Source organism: Candida orthopsilosis, assembly GCF_000315875.1.
Source record: "Candida orthopsilosis Co 90-125, chromosome 2 draft sequence".
NCBI classification, from domain to species: Eukaryota; Fungi; Ascomycota; class Pichiomycetes; order Serinales; family Debaryomycetaceae; genus Lodderomyces; species Lodderomyces orthopsilosis.
Window position 1 is genome coordinate 355,274 of NC_018295.1, and position 14,280 is coordinate 369,553.

The 14,280-nt window shown below is 36.4% G+C and overlaps 5 protein-coding genes and 1 non-coding gene across 6 annotated transcripts; 5 read left to right on the top strand and 1 right to left on the bottom strand. All coding sequences in view use genetic code 12, as the record gives it.

Annotated features, from left to right (window-relative positions):
* Positions 1–122: 122 nt before the first annotated feature.
* Positions 123–1,001, bottom strand: CORT_0B01670 (Nif3 protein; the record flags this gene model as incomplete). The annotated part of the gene is made up of 2 exons (XM_003867276.1): positions 123–913; positions 965–1,001. 2 exons carry the CDS (start codon positions 999–1,001, stop codon positions 123–125), a joined length of 828 nt encoding a protein of 275 aa, XP_003867324.1.
* A 145-nt stretch (positions 1,002–1,146) lies between these two features.
* Positions 1,147–1,219, top strand: CORT_0_Thr(TGT)_17. The gene has a single exon. It is a non-coding gene (tRNA).
* A 296-nt stretch (positions 1,220–1,515) lies between these two features.
* CORT_0B01680 (hypothetical protein) lies at positions 1,516–3,246 on the top strand (the record flags this gene model as incomplete). The annotated part of the gene is made up of 1 exon (XM_003867277.1): positions 1,516–3,246. The coding sequence occupies one exon, from the start codon at positions 1,516–1,518 to the stop codon at positions 3,244–3,246; it is 1,731 nt and encodes a 576-aa protein (XP_003867325.1).
* A 95-nt stretch (positions 3,247–3,341) lies between these two features.
* On the top strand, positions 3,342–6,389 carry CORT_0B01690 (Vps11 protein; the record flags this gene model as incomplete). The annotated part of the gene is made up of 1 exon (XM_003867278.1): positions 3,342–6,389. One exon carries the CDS (start codon positions 3,342–3,344, stop codon positions 6,387–6,389), a length of 3,048 nt encoding a protein of 1,015 aa, XP_003867326.1.
* An 866-nt stretch (positions 6,390–7,255) lies between these two features.
* On the top strand, positions 7,256–9,613 carry CORT_0B01700 (Fav1 protein; the record flags this gene model as incomplete). Its single annotated transcript, XM_003867279.1, has 1 exon — positions 7,256–9,613. The coding sequence occupies one exon, from the start codon at positions 7,256–7,258 to the stop codon at positions 9,611–9,613; it is 2,358 nt and encodes a 785-aa protein (XP_003867327.1).
* A 3,272-nt stretch (positions 9,614–12,885) lies between these two features.
* CORT_0B01710 (Pcl1 cyclin homolog) lies at positions 12,886–13,896 on the top strand (the record flags this gene model as incomplete). The annotated part of the gene is made up of 1 exon (XM_003867280.1): positions 12,886–13,896. One exon carries the CDS (start codon positions 12,886–12,888, stop codon positions 13,894–13,896), a length of 1,011 nt encoding a protein of 336 aa, XP_003867328.1.
* Positions 13,897–14,280: the final 384 nt, after the last annotated feature.

The window sequence follows — 14,280 nt, forward strand, 5'->3', positions numbered from 1 at the left end:
GGCGTTTGTTAGAGATGCAGAGGTGAATGAATCCATCTTTTTTTTGTGCCCCTTTATAGAAGTGCGGCTTTTATTGAAAAAGGATCTATAGAAATAGCGTCAATAACAACGTTCCCTTCACATCACCATGTTTGAAATGGGTCTCTGTCAGTCTGACTAATGATAACCTCATCATCTGAGTTCAATTCCTTACGCAATTGCTCTTGAATAAATTTTAGGAATGGGCGCTCTGTGTTCGAATGATTACAACAAATCACTGAAGATCCACTCTCCTTAAAAAACAAAGCCTCATGGTGTGATAGCTCTCCAGTAAAATATAGATCAGCTTGTAAGCCTTTAAAGACTCCACCACCTGATCCAGCGCAAATAGCAATTGACTTTATTTCATGATTCGGTCCGTTTTTGGATTCAGCGACTTGAACATGATCAAGGCCTAACCGCTCCTTGACTACTGGTACAAGCTCTTTCAAAGTAGATGGTTGTATAAGGTTAACTAATCTTCCCATTCCGCATTCGGGGTTTGCAGAATCAGGCTCTATAGGACTAGAGCTTTGTATGTTACTACCACCAATTACATTAACTAAGAAATCGTTTACCCCACCTTTGGCACTATCAACAGCTGTGTGAGGTGAATACACACTGACATCATTTTTAACCAATTTCAATAAAGACCTTTGTTGAGGATCTTGAGGAGTTATCGATTTTAGTCCACGGAAAATAAATGGGTGGTATGCCATTATGAATTTTGCTCCTTTCTCTATGGCCTCATCAGCAACAGGTTGAGTGAGATCAATTGTAAGCAAAACTTTGATTGGGGAGGTCAGTTGATTCGTGTCATCCACACTTGAGTCTAATAGTAAACCAGTATTATCCCAAGATTTATCAGCTAAAGCTGTAGGGTAGAATTTTTGAACTAATGTCATTGTTAGTAGCGAGCTTTTTGAGGTTAATTGGTATCACATACTTGCGTTGACTACACGCTTGACGGAAGTTTTTGACATTCTATGGACACTAATTAAAGTTGACGCCTGTTAGAATTTTTCAATAAAGCAAAATTCAAAGGTAGATATCAAATTTTTGCTACCAAAATAAGTGACGTTTTTAGGAAGAATTTAAATTCTCTAAACACATTTTTAAGTGAAAATTGCTCTTTTAGCTCAGTTGGTAGAGCGTTGCACTTGTAATGCAAAGGTCACTAGTTCGACTCTGGTAGGGAGCAAGTTTTTTTTGCAACTTTTAGCTTTATTTTCTCTAAAGCTGAGCTAAGCTATACGTGAAAGACTTTCTTTTCGAATGAATGGACTTATTGTGACTTAACTTGATTTTTACTTTCAAGCTTTGAAGGTGATTATTTTTTTCTCCGTACGGTTTAAGTTGGTCTGAAGAATTTGTTATTGTTCATTTTGCAACAACATAACAACGAAACCAGATACAACAAATTCTTAATATACACAGCTATTCAGTAACTCATTAAACCTACGTAAAGCTGATACGATCACTACTTGCAGTTTCATAATGCATTATATGACTTCATTTTTACTCATGTCAGCAAATACCTGTCTAAATGCAACTTATTCATACGACGCACTAAATCACTCGATCAAAATGGCCACGGAAGTGACCAATGACTTCAATATAATTCCTTCAGACATCTATGGAGTGGGGCTCGACAGTGGAAGTAATGGCAATCAGAATGGCGTTTTATACTTGCAAGTTGTCGAGGGAGAAAATAGCAACATCGGTGCTTTTTCCAACAAGGACCTGTTGTGGCACACAGAAACCACCTATTATCCAACCAGAGAGACGTATGCTCCAAAAGTCCAAGGGTTGCTCACAAAAAGGAACAAGGGAACCAAAAATAGGAAACCACATAAGGTTCTTGGTGGAATCAAGATGAATGCCAAAAATGTCCTTGAAGGATGGAAAAGCAAGATTAGAAACAAAAAATTACTTCACAAAGGACTGCTCAAGAGCCATGACGAAACAAAACCAGGTTTAAATTGGAATAATCACCTTTTAATTGTAGGAGGAGCAAATACAACTGATAATGTAGGAATGTCAGAACTCGAGTGGACTGAGGAGACAGATGATTTGGAAGAAGACTTTGATTATTCAACTGATGAACGAGAGCCACTTAATATAACTGGACCGATTGTTATACCACTGGTTAAAGTTTCCACGCAGACACCTGCTACCCCAGTTGTGATTACCAAGTTTTTTACCATTACTAAATTAGTGACATTGTCAGATGTTGTTACTGAGAGTGAAAATGTAACAAAACCTAAAGCCGTGACGACGCAAAGCTTCACTGTTGGTTTATCTGACTCAATTCAATCAGATACTACTGTGAAAGATGACCCAAGCATTTCGTTATCGGCTGTAAGCAAGGAATTTGAGGTTGAAAATGATGATGTTATTGAAGCTGACACTGAATATGATGAAGTGTATAGCGTGACTGCATCTCATAAAAGATTAGCGAGAAACCGTCCAAATATGGAGCCTAGCACTGGCATTGATTTATCACATTCTCCAGCAACTGAGATTGTGAAAAGTATCGTACAGATAGCTTTGAGTACCACTGCCTATTTCACGACAGAACACCAAAAAAGTTCAGAAGAGTCTCTCGATCACAGCATAGACCCAGTCTCAAAAGCACGACATGAAATTGGTCCATCTGAGTTGATTGAATATGAGGATGGTCATTTAGTTTTAGGAAAGAAGCGGCCAAACGGCGACCCTTCAACTTCAACGGTAATTGAATTAACGACACCAATAGTTCCAACGCCGATAGTTCCAGTGACACTGATGCACCCAGCAGCAACCAGGCTATTCAGCATACTACCAATTAAGGGCACTACCATAATTTTGCATCCAACATCACTCCCTAAGTTTCGAAGCCATCTAATAAGTTCAAAGACGAACAATGAAACAACATCCAACAAATGGGTCTCTTTCACCGACGAGACTTCCCGATTCAATAAGCCTCGAATTTCCGAAGTTACCAAATTGCGACGCTCAACAAACTTTGAAAACCTTGATGCCACTATCAATGCCAATATCACTGCCCTAGCTTCAAAAATCAACGATACTGAGTCTTATGTTGTGGCTCGTGGTGCTTATTCATTTACTGGGGTTATTTTACCAAGAAAGCAATTCGTGTTGAATTCTCTTTCATCTGTTACCAAAGGCACAATGTGTTTACCATCTTGTGTGTTTCTTCTACTAATTGTTGTAATATGTTTGTAGGAATACAATCTGAATCGAACTTTATTCTGGAGCGTTTTGAGGAGCGCAAAAATTCAACTCTTTGAATTACTTTGACAGCAACAGCTCATTAAGAAATGTCTCTATTATCAACGTGGAGACAGTTTCAATTATTTGATTTTATTCCAATACGAGATCCATATTTGCAATCACACGATGCATTATATTCAGATCCCACGTTGAGTGCTATAAACGCCACCAAAGCGTATTTAGTTATTGCCGTCAACAACTCAATACTCAAGATTATAAATCCTAAAAACATGACCTGTGAGGGTCAATTTCAAGCCTATGACATTGATTATAGGATAACGTTTATAGAGCCTGTGTTTAACTCGAGCAATTTGGTTATAACATTGGCTGAAAAGCAAGGATTTCCGCTGATTATCAAACTATGGGACTTAACGAGGATATTAAATATAGAACAATTGGAAGCATCGGAGTACAAATTTAAGTTTCAGACTCAAGTTGCCGTCACTGAGAATAGTCGAGGCAATGGAGCGCAAAGTGAAAATTTCTTTCCAATAAGTTGCTTCAAATTCAATTACGATTTAACGTGTTTGGCGGTGGGATATACCAACGGAAAAGTCTTACTTATCAGAGGAGATTTGTTACGTGATAGAGGATCAAAACAGCGAGTCATATATGAGAGTGTTGCTAATGACCCAATAACTGGTATTCAATTCAATGAAGCAGAACAAATACTTTATGTCACTACAACTTCAAAAGTGTTGACGGTGTCCACCACTGGTCGAAATCATGGTAAGCCTTTGCGTGTACTATCGCAGAAGTCGGGTGCAAATTTGGATTGTACTGCAGCAGGAAGCAAGCAGGAGTTGATTGTCGGGCTTTCTGATTCCATAAGGTACTACAATCCAACAGCAAAGCTAAAAACCATCAATTTCGATGTTCCCAAATCTAGAATTGCAAGACTCCATCAGTTTATATTGATGGTGAGCTCAACAGATAATGATAACCTGCAGAAATTTCAATCAAGGGTAATCATACTAGATACCAGAAACAACCACATTTCACTCAATTTGTTGATTCCGCAAAGTGTAATCAAGTTCACCTTCAAAATAAACAATGAAATTTACCTTTTGTCCAACGATGGAGTGTTGTACAGACTCTATGAGAAACCAATTAATCAACAGATTGAACTCATTTTACAGAGGGAGTTGTTCTCCGTAGCTTTTAATTTGGCGAAGCAACTGAAACTTCCTTCTGATACATTGTTGAGGATACAAACGTTACACGCGGACCACTTATTTGAGGAACAAAAGTACGATGAATCAATGGATGTTTATATTAGCTGCCTCGGATTGTTTGAGAAGGAGCCAGCCGATATCGGCAAGTCAGCTCCCAGTGAAGATAGAGACGATTTTATTATGAATGTGGTTACCAAATTCAAAGAAGCCATCAATACTGAGAATATGGTACGATTCTTAGGAGAGTTATATGTAATGTCCTTAGCCACTGTGGACCACATTACTTTACTATTGTGTTGCTTATGTAAATTGAAAAATCTTGATCAGATCGATTCTTTTATCGATGAGTTGGACTTGTCTAATGAAAATTTACAAGAATTCAATTTTCCCCTCATTATAAACTTGTTCAAAGAGTGTGGGTTCTACAGTCAAGTGCTAAGACTATTATACAAACTAAATCAACCTAATTTGATTGTTGAAATTCAGTTATATGATTTGAATAAACCAAAATTGGCATTGAATTATATGAAGACGTTGAAAATTGATGACTTGCTATTGATATTGATTGATCAATCGAAAAAGTTGTTGGACTCTTGTCCTATTGAAACAACAGAGCTTTTGATCAATGTGTTTACCGGGAAATACCAAGCTACTGAGTCCTCACAGGGTCCTTCAACAACGGCACCAGAGGGTAAAACAGAGTATGATGAAAAGGGAGGGGAGAGTATGATTGAATTGACGAACTACAAAGCATTTTTAAATTACTTGACTCTTCGTGGCGGCGATTCAGAAAATGAGAAAACAGAGGAAGCATCGTCCAGTCTCACAAAAGAGCCTACATACCTACCTCCAAAACCAAACTTGATCTACTCCAGCTTTACCAATCATCCACACGAGTTTGTAATCTTCCTTGAGGCGTGTATTGAAGCATTGGATAAATATCAGGGTAACCTAATGGATAAAAAGGAGGTGTTGATAACATTACTTGAAATGTATCTTTCATTGAATAAGAAAACAGATGAATCAGGGTGGCTAGAGAAAGCACAATCTATAATTGATCAGTATGGTGACTTACTAGATGACGATTCATTGTTGTTGTTGAGCCATTTGTATAACTTCAAACCAGGTGAAATCAAAGCAAGAGAGGACAATGGAGACGAAGAAGGCATATTTATATCCTACAAGATAGATGAAAATGTTGAAGGTTGTTTTAAAGTATTGCAGAAATATGGTCAAGCCAAGCCACAGCTTTATAAAATGATGCTCGAATTTATTGTTTCCAAACGTGAGATTTATGAGAAGGTTAATCATGATGACATACAGGAAATATTACAACAGATCAAGAAATTCAAGTTGTTAGATCCTCTTGAGTTGATTAGTTTGCTCAATGGCGGCGAATCCAATGATAGTGAATTTGTAACATTTGGTGTTGTCAAGGATTATTTACTCCAATATTTCACAACTCAAGAACAAGAAATCACCAATAACGAAAAACTTATTGAAATGTATGAACATGACTCTACCAAGAATTCCTACAAATTATCCGAATTGACACATCCATTTGTCATTCAGAATAATAAATGTTCAGCATGTCAATTGAAGTTGGATTTCCCCATGGTTCATTTCAAATGTAAACATTCATTCCATCAGAAATGTTTATCATCTAGTCTTGTTGCGAAGCCCACAAGTAATGGAAATTCTCATTATGTTGATGATGGAAGTGAGCATGGACCAAGGTGTCCTATTTGTGCACAAGATATTATTGATGTTAATGACGTTAAGCAAAGTCAGTATAGGATGAAGGAAAACGTAGACTTCTTTGTAAAATCCTTGCACGAAAGTACTGATACATTTAAATTCATATCTGAGTATATTGGGAAAGGGGTTATGGAAGATGAATCAGTTAGCATTGATCAGTAGAAGAAATGCTGTGGTGGATTCTGTTCACAAATATTGCACGTAGAGATAGGCAAATCAATACACAAAATCGTAACCAATTGAGAGTAGGGTCGTATAGTGTTGTCTTACTCCTAATGGCCTGCAGTTAGATGTTCTAGAAATAATATATTTCATTGGATGTTGTACACTAGTTGTCTTTGTGGAGTGATGAAATTTTCTTACATACATTTTCAGTTGATACAACATACCACAATGAAGCACAACACTACTAGGAGAAAATTTTTTTCTTACACGGATAAATGAAGATCTAATGAGTTTATACATTGCAGTTTGAATAGGGGACGATGCAAATTTGAAGATATGATGGCGTGGTACCTTATTATTTTAGGATTATCGGCGCCGATTTGCGTTTGGCGCTATCTGATTTGGCGTCTTGCATTCAGTGGTGAAATAAGTGCACCAAGGTACAGGGTAAGCATATGTAGAGAGAGAGCTAAGTTTACATTACATACTCTCTTGATGTAAGTACTCAAAGGATCAGGCTGCTGTTGTATCTGTTAGTTGATATTACAGTTCTAGAACAAACAAAGTGAATAGAGAATACCCCTTAAAACGTTTTTTAGGCCAGATATATGCGTTTGCGTCTTACAGAGCAAATCTACTTTTTTTTGTAAACAATACAATTATGAAACATTTATGAAAACAAAGGTACAAGAATGGAATGTATTACGGATGGGACACTTTTAAGATTATATAAATAAACAACGTTATCCTTTGGTTGAATATGAACAAAGCCTTCATCTACTCCAAGGGGTGTACCTTTTGAGATCAACAGTTCTATCTAAGCCCACGAAGCCATAATATTACAACTCAAACAACGACATATCATGACTGAATTTATACGCAATCCACCTTTACTGGAAAGAGAGTTGATAGGGGTAAAAAATGCAGGTGTGGTGGTACGGAATGAAATTGTTGCTGAATATGATCCGTATTGTCCAGCATGGTTGAGATTTACAGATTCAGAATCAACTTTGGAATCAGAGAGACATATCGCTCCTGATAAACCCACAAAGTCAAAATCACGTAAACAAAGGAATCCGGATGTTGATTTACGCCCACAAATATCCTTACCTATGTCAAATCCAAATTTCAACAATGTTCAACGTCAGCCATCGCGAAGAAATCGGGGTCTTCTGAAACGTAAACCGGAAAAGTTAACATTAGAACCTCCAAAGTTTCCACTTTCTGTACATGAAAGATACAGAAATGACGGACAAAAATCGGAAACGCCAAAGCCTAGCTTCAAGCCACCCCAGCTACCAAGTAATAGCTACTCGAAATATAAGAAAGTTAGTTCTCCTATGCGTGCAGAATTCTTCAACCATGAATTGACAAACGATGCCAAGTTTCAGTATCAACAACAGATTCTCGAGTTTCTCAACTATAGCATTGGCAAGTATAAACAATTGGAAAAGTATTTGGAGGCCAGCAAGTTGGAATGGAATGCTACATCTGAGAAGAGCTTGGTTTTGTTGAATCTTATGAGAATCAAAGATGGATTCAAAGATATGATACTAAGCATATTGAAGCAGTTAAGCAAACAATCAGGTATAATTGACCAAAAAGAGGTCAGCGAGACCGAATTGATCAACTGTAATGTTTTTCAATTTGTGTACAATTGTTCAATAGAAGTGATTAATTTTGGTGATTTGATCAACAATCTGGCAATTTTCAATAACTTGTTTAAATTTAGTTTGCTAAGCTATTATTTCAAATTGAATTTTATTCTTGACAAAGCAGTCCACCATCGTGATCAATTGGCTATTCCTATGGAAGTATGGTACAAGTTGCCCACATTTATCAAGTCCATCAAAGATCAATTGGTAAAGCTTAATAATCATAATACCAAGATGGGGATAAACAATGGAATAAAGAGAAATTATCAAGGCTTGGAAATATGTCTAGTGAAGTTGAACTCAGTGACTTCAAAATTCGCCGTTGTTGATAATTTGAAGATAAATTATCCGGTTTTGAAATGGACTGATTTGAACAAAGTAGATGAACTTTTGAAAGTTAAAGTCCCCGATTATTATCCACAAAACCATTTTATGCATGACCATGGAGGTAGTTTCCAATTGCAATTTGTTGATTTCAATAGTAGACCATTAAGTACAGCCGTTGATACTAATATCGTTAACGGGCTTCATTCAAATTACAAACTAGATGCTAAAGCAGTAAAAAGAGAAACTGCACCCAGAAGTAAGATGCATCCCAATGAAACTCAACCAGGACGAACATTGTCAAGAGGTGCCTCGATCAAACGATCTTTGTCATCAATGGTAAAACGAGGTGTTTCCACGTCAGACTCTACCGAAAAAAACAAACCGAGCAAGTTGAATGCCCTTACTGATTTCTTTGCAACGCTGATAGACAACCAACCAAAGCAACAAATATCGCGATCACAAACTACTAAAACTACGAAGCCTCGACTGCCAAATCAACAACTTCAAGCAACGACTCCACCAAGAAGAAATCAATCTTTACGTGAGAACAAACAAGTTCTAGATGTTACCAATGAGGACAAACTGCCAAGTCGACAGAGAGTACCCACTCGCTCACCTAGTAAACAGGATATTCTACTAATGCTTAAAAATCGACCATTGCCATCTGAGCCAGAGACTACAACACAACACAAGAACAAGCAAGGAAAGCAAATGCCAAACTCACAGGTGCAAAATTACGTCAATTGCCTTGTTCAGCTACGCAAGAAATTAAGCGCACTAGGCCCCCAATTGATCGAGTTTCTTGAAATTCAATTAAAATATTGTCGATTATGGCAGAGGTTCCTCGAAGATGATACACCATACACTGGTAACCACAATGACCCATTTATCAAGTCAATCTGTCAATCATTCCATGAAAAGCTCCTCCATCAAATCAATTTTACTCAACATACAATTGTTCGTCACATAAATTCCAAATTGATTATGCCTATTGACGAATGCTTACAGTTGTATAAAACAGTGACCGATTTGCTGTACATTCATCAATTTATGGAATTGATTGTACGTCAGTATAATAAATTGTACTGTGAATGGCTTCAAAGCTTAATTGGTGCCCAATCGATAGCTGAATATCAACAATTGTGTGAACGTATGAAGGGGTATCCTGGAATGAATAAGGGAGATGACATTGTTGAGTATTATGAACAATTGACCAAATTGAAGAACCTAGTTGTTTGAGAAGGAAGAGGAGTTCTAGAGTAGATAAATGTGTATAACCCTATTTAGTCTTTTAATCGATATTTCGATGCTACCACCTTTTCTCTCATCACTATAAAAATGTCTCTTCTTGGAAAAGAAAAATTTTCAACTCTTACCACACTTCTTTTCTTCTTCACTTTTTCTAATACAAAACCCGAGGTGATGAACAGTAACACGGATATGCCGAGTAATGACTATTCGTGTATTTATGTCACTCAAGTCACCCAGGTAGAAATAGTGAGAAAACACGAACAAAGAGATTCGCTTCCAATTTAGGATATTCTAAATCACAATTATATACTTACACACACACATGATATATATATATATTTATGATGACAAGATTCGCTGTGCACCAGTCTGAGTACTCAACTGCATGACAGACCCAGTAATATACCCAAATTTCTGATCAAATATATATACTATACAAAAATTGTGTGTTGTTGTTGAGTGTTTGATGAATGGGATAAAACTATTTGGTAGTGAGTCTTCTTTGTGTTGAAGTGTTTTTTAGATGTAGTGTTCCTCTTATTGATCTGTATTTCAAAGAGTGTAACGATATTTTTGCTTATATTGCAATTTACAACATTGCACCTCGGTTGATTGAACTCTCTTTTATTCTGCAAAGAAAAATTTGCTCATACCAAACACCCATGAGCTAAGGGTACAATAGGATTTCTCGAACCGCAACCGCCTAGACGTCTGTTAGGTCTACTACAAATTGTCGTCTATTATGCAAGGAGGAATGGTTTTGGTTTTACTTTTTATTGTAATTCAATTATTTAACCAAATTGAGTTAAATTATTTGAAGGAAAAGTTACACACAAAACTCTCTGGCTCGTCAAAATATACATTATGCGTATAAAACAATATGTACAAAATAGGGAAAATTGATCACTTTATATGGATATTTATATATTATGCGAGTAATTAACAAGTAGTTCTATACTTTTTACTAAAAGAGATAAATTGTATGCCTGTGTGGCGGTGCTTGACATTAGGACGTTGGTTAGTCTTGCAACTTGATAGCTCTTCAATAGGAACTGTAAATCTCCTCTAGACTGATAAGTAATGCATTGAAAGAGCTTTGCTTACTATGTAAAGATGACATTGTAAGTCTGTTCAAACGTAGTCTAATTGACGAAACTGATCGGGTGCCCCCAAATAGAAATGCACCAACATAGCGAACAGAGATACATCTGCGGCCACGTTGATGTTTATTCCAAATAGTTCAAAGGGTATTCGATGGAATAACGTATTGCCTTTGGTATTAACCTGCAATAGTCGCGTGAATACAATTTTCACCCTGTCAATCGTCGGAGTTAGGGCTGAAAACAGAAAATTAAAATAATACAATTAATAAGACGCGCGACTTAAACCTTCCTGACTAAATTTGACATAGTAAACGTTTTGTAAGGGCAATAGGAATCGAACATCAGATGATATTTTCAGACCAAAGCTGCTTAGAGCTTTAATGAATTTACGTATATGGCTCCGCGCTCTTCTGCCCGTAGGAATAGCTTCACATGAACGTATCCATGCACCAATAAACGCCAACATCTTTTTTTTTTAGTTTTTATTTCCTGATGGTAACAGTATCCACTTACGCATATAGAGATTGTATCATGCTAGCTGAATCTGCTAGTTAATTTGAATAAGCCTATTGTAAGGTGTGTAATGTGTGAAAACGTCTCTTGTTGAAATAGCTAACAATCAAAAAGATCTAGAATTTTTAAATATATTGTCTTTCATGTTCTATTTTCCCCTTAAAATTTGCAGTGTATTGTTATTGTATTTTACTGAAGAATATGACGCGCGTCAATCTTTTATCACAATAAACAACGAAGAGCGAGTTCTATTGTTTGAATAAGAATTATAATTGTATTTGGTTTAGACGAACTAAAAATGTGTACACGCGATATAGATTTTTTTTTGCATAACCCCCTTTTAAAACAGATCTCATTTTTGGTAAAATTAAAGTTAAATACCACAAGCTTCACATGTAATAGAAATGTAGTATGACAATGGAATTAGACACTGTTGGGCGGCTAAATTCAAAAAGTAGTAGGAATTTAGGGCGAACCCTTCCCTCATTACTGACGCGTTTTAAAAATGCTTAGAGTCAAATAGTTTCATTTGACGATTTATTAAAGACACTAAAAATAGACAATGTTTATCAGTGTTGTGTTGTAGACGAATGGTATCAGGCACATTTCAAGCCATTGTCCTAGATGTGGGTGGCTGTGTTGACGAATAGGATAGCCCCCTCGTGTCAGGTGGGTTTTGGAGAGATGTGCTTCCACCAGAAACAATTTGTGCTTCTCCACGTCAACCAAGCATTCCTTTAGTCAAAGTGTAGTCACTCAGTGTTTGACTAACTAGACTATTCTATTTTAGGATAAGTAATTAAGCATGTAATTTGCACCTAAGAAAGATCATCGTTGTCAAGAGGGTCGTAGATTTTGGTTAGAAGGGTTAGATATGGGGTTGCGTCATACATGAACTTGCATATTGAATCTTAATGCAGTTGATTGTATCGTTATTGCTTTTCTTGTTAGTTCATGTAAGCTGAGGTGAGACAATTCTGCTATTTTGGGTTTCGAAAAAGTTGTGACGCGAGTAAATGCCAGATTACAAAAATGCAAAACAAAAGAAAAGAAAATAGGTAAATATCAAACGATGAGTATCTGAATCGAAGGGGAAGGGTGACATTAAAGGAAAGAGATAAAGCACGACCAAGTACTGGGAATCAAACCAAAATTCATTAGTGTGTGTAGAGCTAAAAAAATTAGTAAATGGGTTTTTGCGTCTCTAACTATTGGTTTTATTGTGCCGTTAGTAAAGGTTATGAACTTCATCATAGAATCTTTTAAGGAGGTGTCTTGTATGTTTATTTACAAGAGAGATGAATTAAGCGCCGAATAAATTTTTTACACCAAAAAGAATCCAGTATTTACACAAACACCCTTTTTCTGGACAAAAAAATAAATTAAAAAAAAACAAAACATAAAAAATAGCGAATATAACACAAAGACGACATAAGCTCAGAGGAGTTAAAACAATTATCAATCAAATAGGACGCACCTTTTGTTTTGCAATAATAAAATTATCAAAACATCTCCTTAGATCTTTGTATATATATACCGACGTATTTCTTCAATTTCTATTCCCCTTCCGTCCTTTCTAATCATCAACTAACTTTCCAAACTATTACCACTCACAGTACATATTCACATCTTTTTGCATCCACCATGGTTTCAGCACTTGACTTAAAAGCATTAAACATTTTCCTCAATGGTCCAATTACCCACGATATGATCCACAAGTTGGTTGTTGCTACATTACAAGTCATTCCATGCAAAGATACCAAATCACAAACTTACACCACTACCAACAACACTGTGAAGCAATTACCTTCATTGATGACATTTCTCACCAAATTGATCAAATACACCAATGTATACACAGGTACTTTAATGGCTAATTTGATTTACTTGCAAAAATTGAAAACCAAATTGCCAAAAAACGCTCAAGGTTTACCTTGCACTAGACACAGAATCTTGTTGAGCTGTTTAATCTTGTCTAGTAAGTTCCACAATGATTCTAGCCCAAAAAATAAGCATTGGGCTAAATATACTGATGGATTGTTTAATGTTAAAGATATCAATCTTATGGAAAGGCAATTGATTTATTTATTGAATTGGGATTTGAAGGTTTCTAATGAAGAAATGGTTGAAGTATTAGGATCATTTTTGGAACCAGTTAGAGCACAAATTATCAAGCTGGAAAAGATCAAATTGTGGAAACAACAACAAGCACAACAACAACAACTTTATGCATCTGCTACCGCTACTGCTACTACCGCTGCATCCACTGTTCCCGCAACTACTACCCCAGCTTCTGCATATCTTACTCCATCGCCATCCAGATCAAGCTCGGTCAGCCCATCAAATTCATCCACTAGCTCCAACTCATTATACAATCAATTACACTACAGACAAGATTCTCAAAGTTCAATTTCATCCATCAGTTCATCCAAATCAACAAATTCACTTTTCTCAACGAGATCAAACTCATCATCAGGCACTTCAACATGTTCAGTATCGCCATTGCCACCATCAACTGCTTCATCCACTCTTGTTGAAAAGAAACCACAACAAGCTAATCAATACATGGTTGATCCACTTATTGAATTTGCTGCAATGAAGGAAGAGATTGAATTGAATAACTTGTTGAAGAAATTCAACAAATCAACGATCTAAGTGGCAGTTTATGATGCTTTTGTTATGAGTTTTATGAGTTTATTTTGGCTGGTCATCAAAGATAAAGGGATAGTAAAATGCAGGTCGTTTGATCTATCTCCTTTCCAATTGTTGGATTTTACGACATTTTAGTTTTCTCGAGTGAGAAGATGAGATACTTTTACTCCTTCTCACCCCAGTTTCTTTTGCATCTTTCATTCTGGGTTGAAACTTTTTATATACGGTTATATTTTTTTACAAAGAGGACGTTTGAATATAGATATTATAAAAAAAATTACAATTTATAAGACTGGCTTTCTGTAGTTATTATCGAACTTTCCCACTAGCGACATATGCAATGGGATCGTGTGAAGCAGAGCCAGCGGAGATCTTAGTGAGTGATAA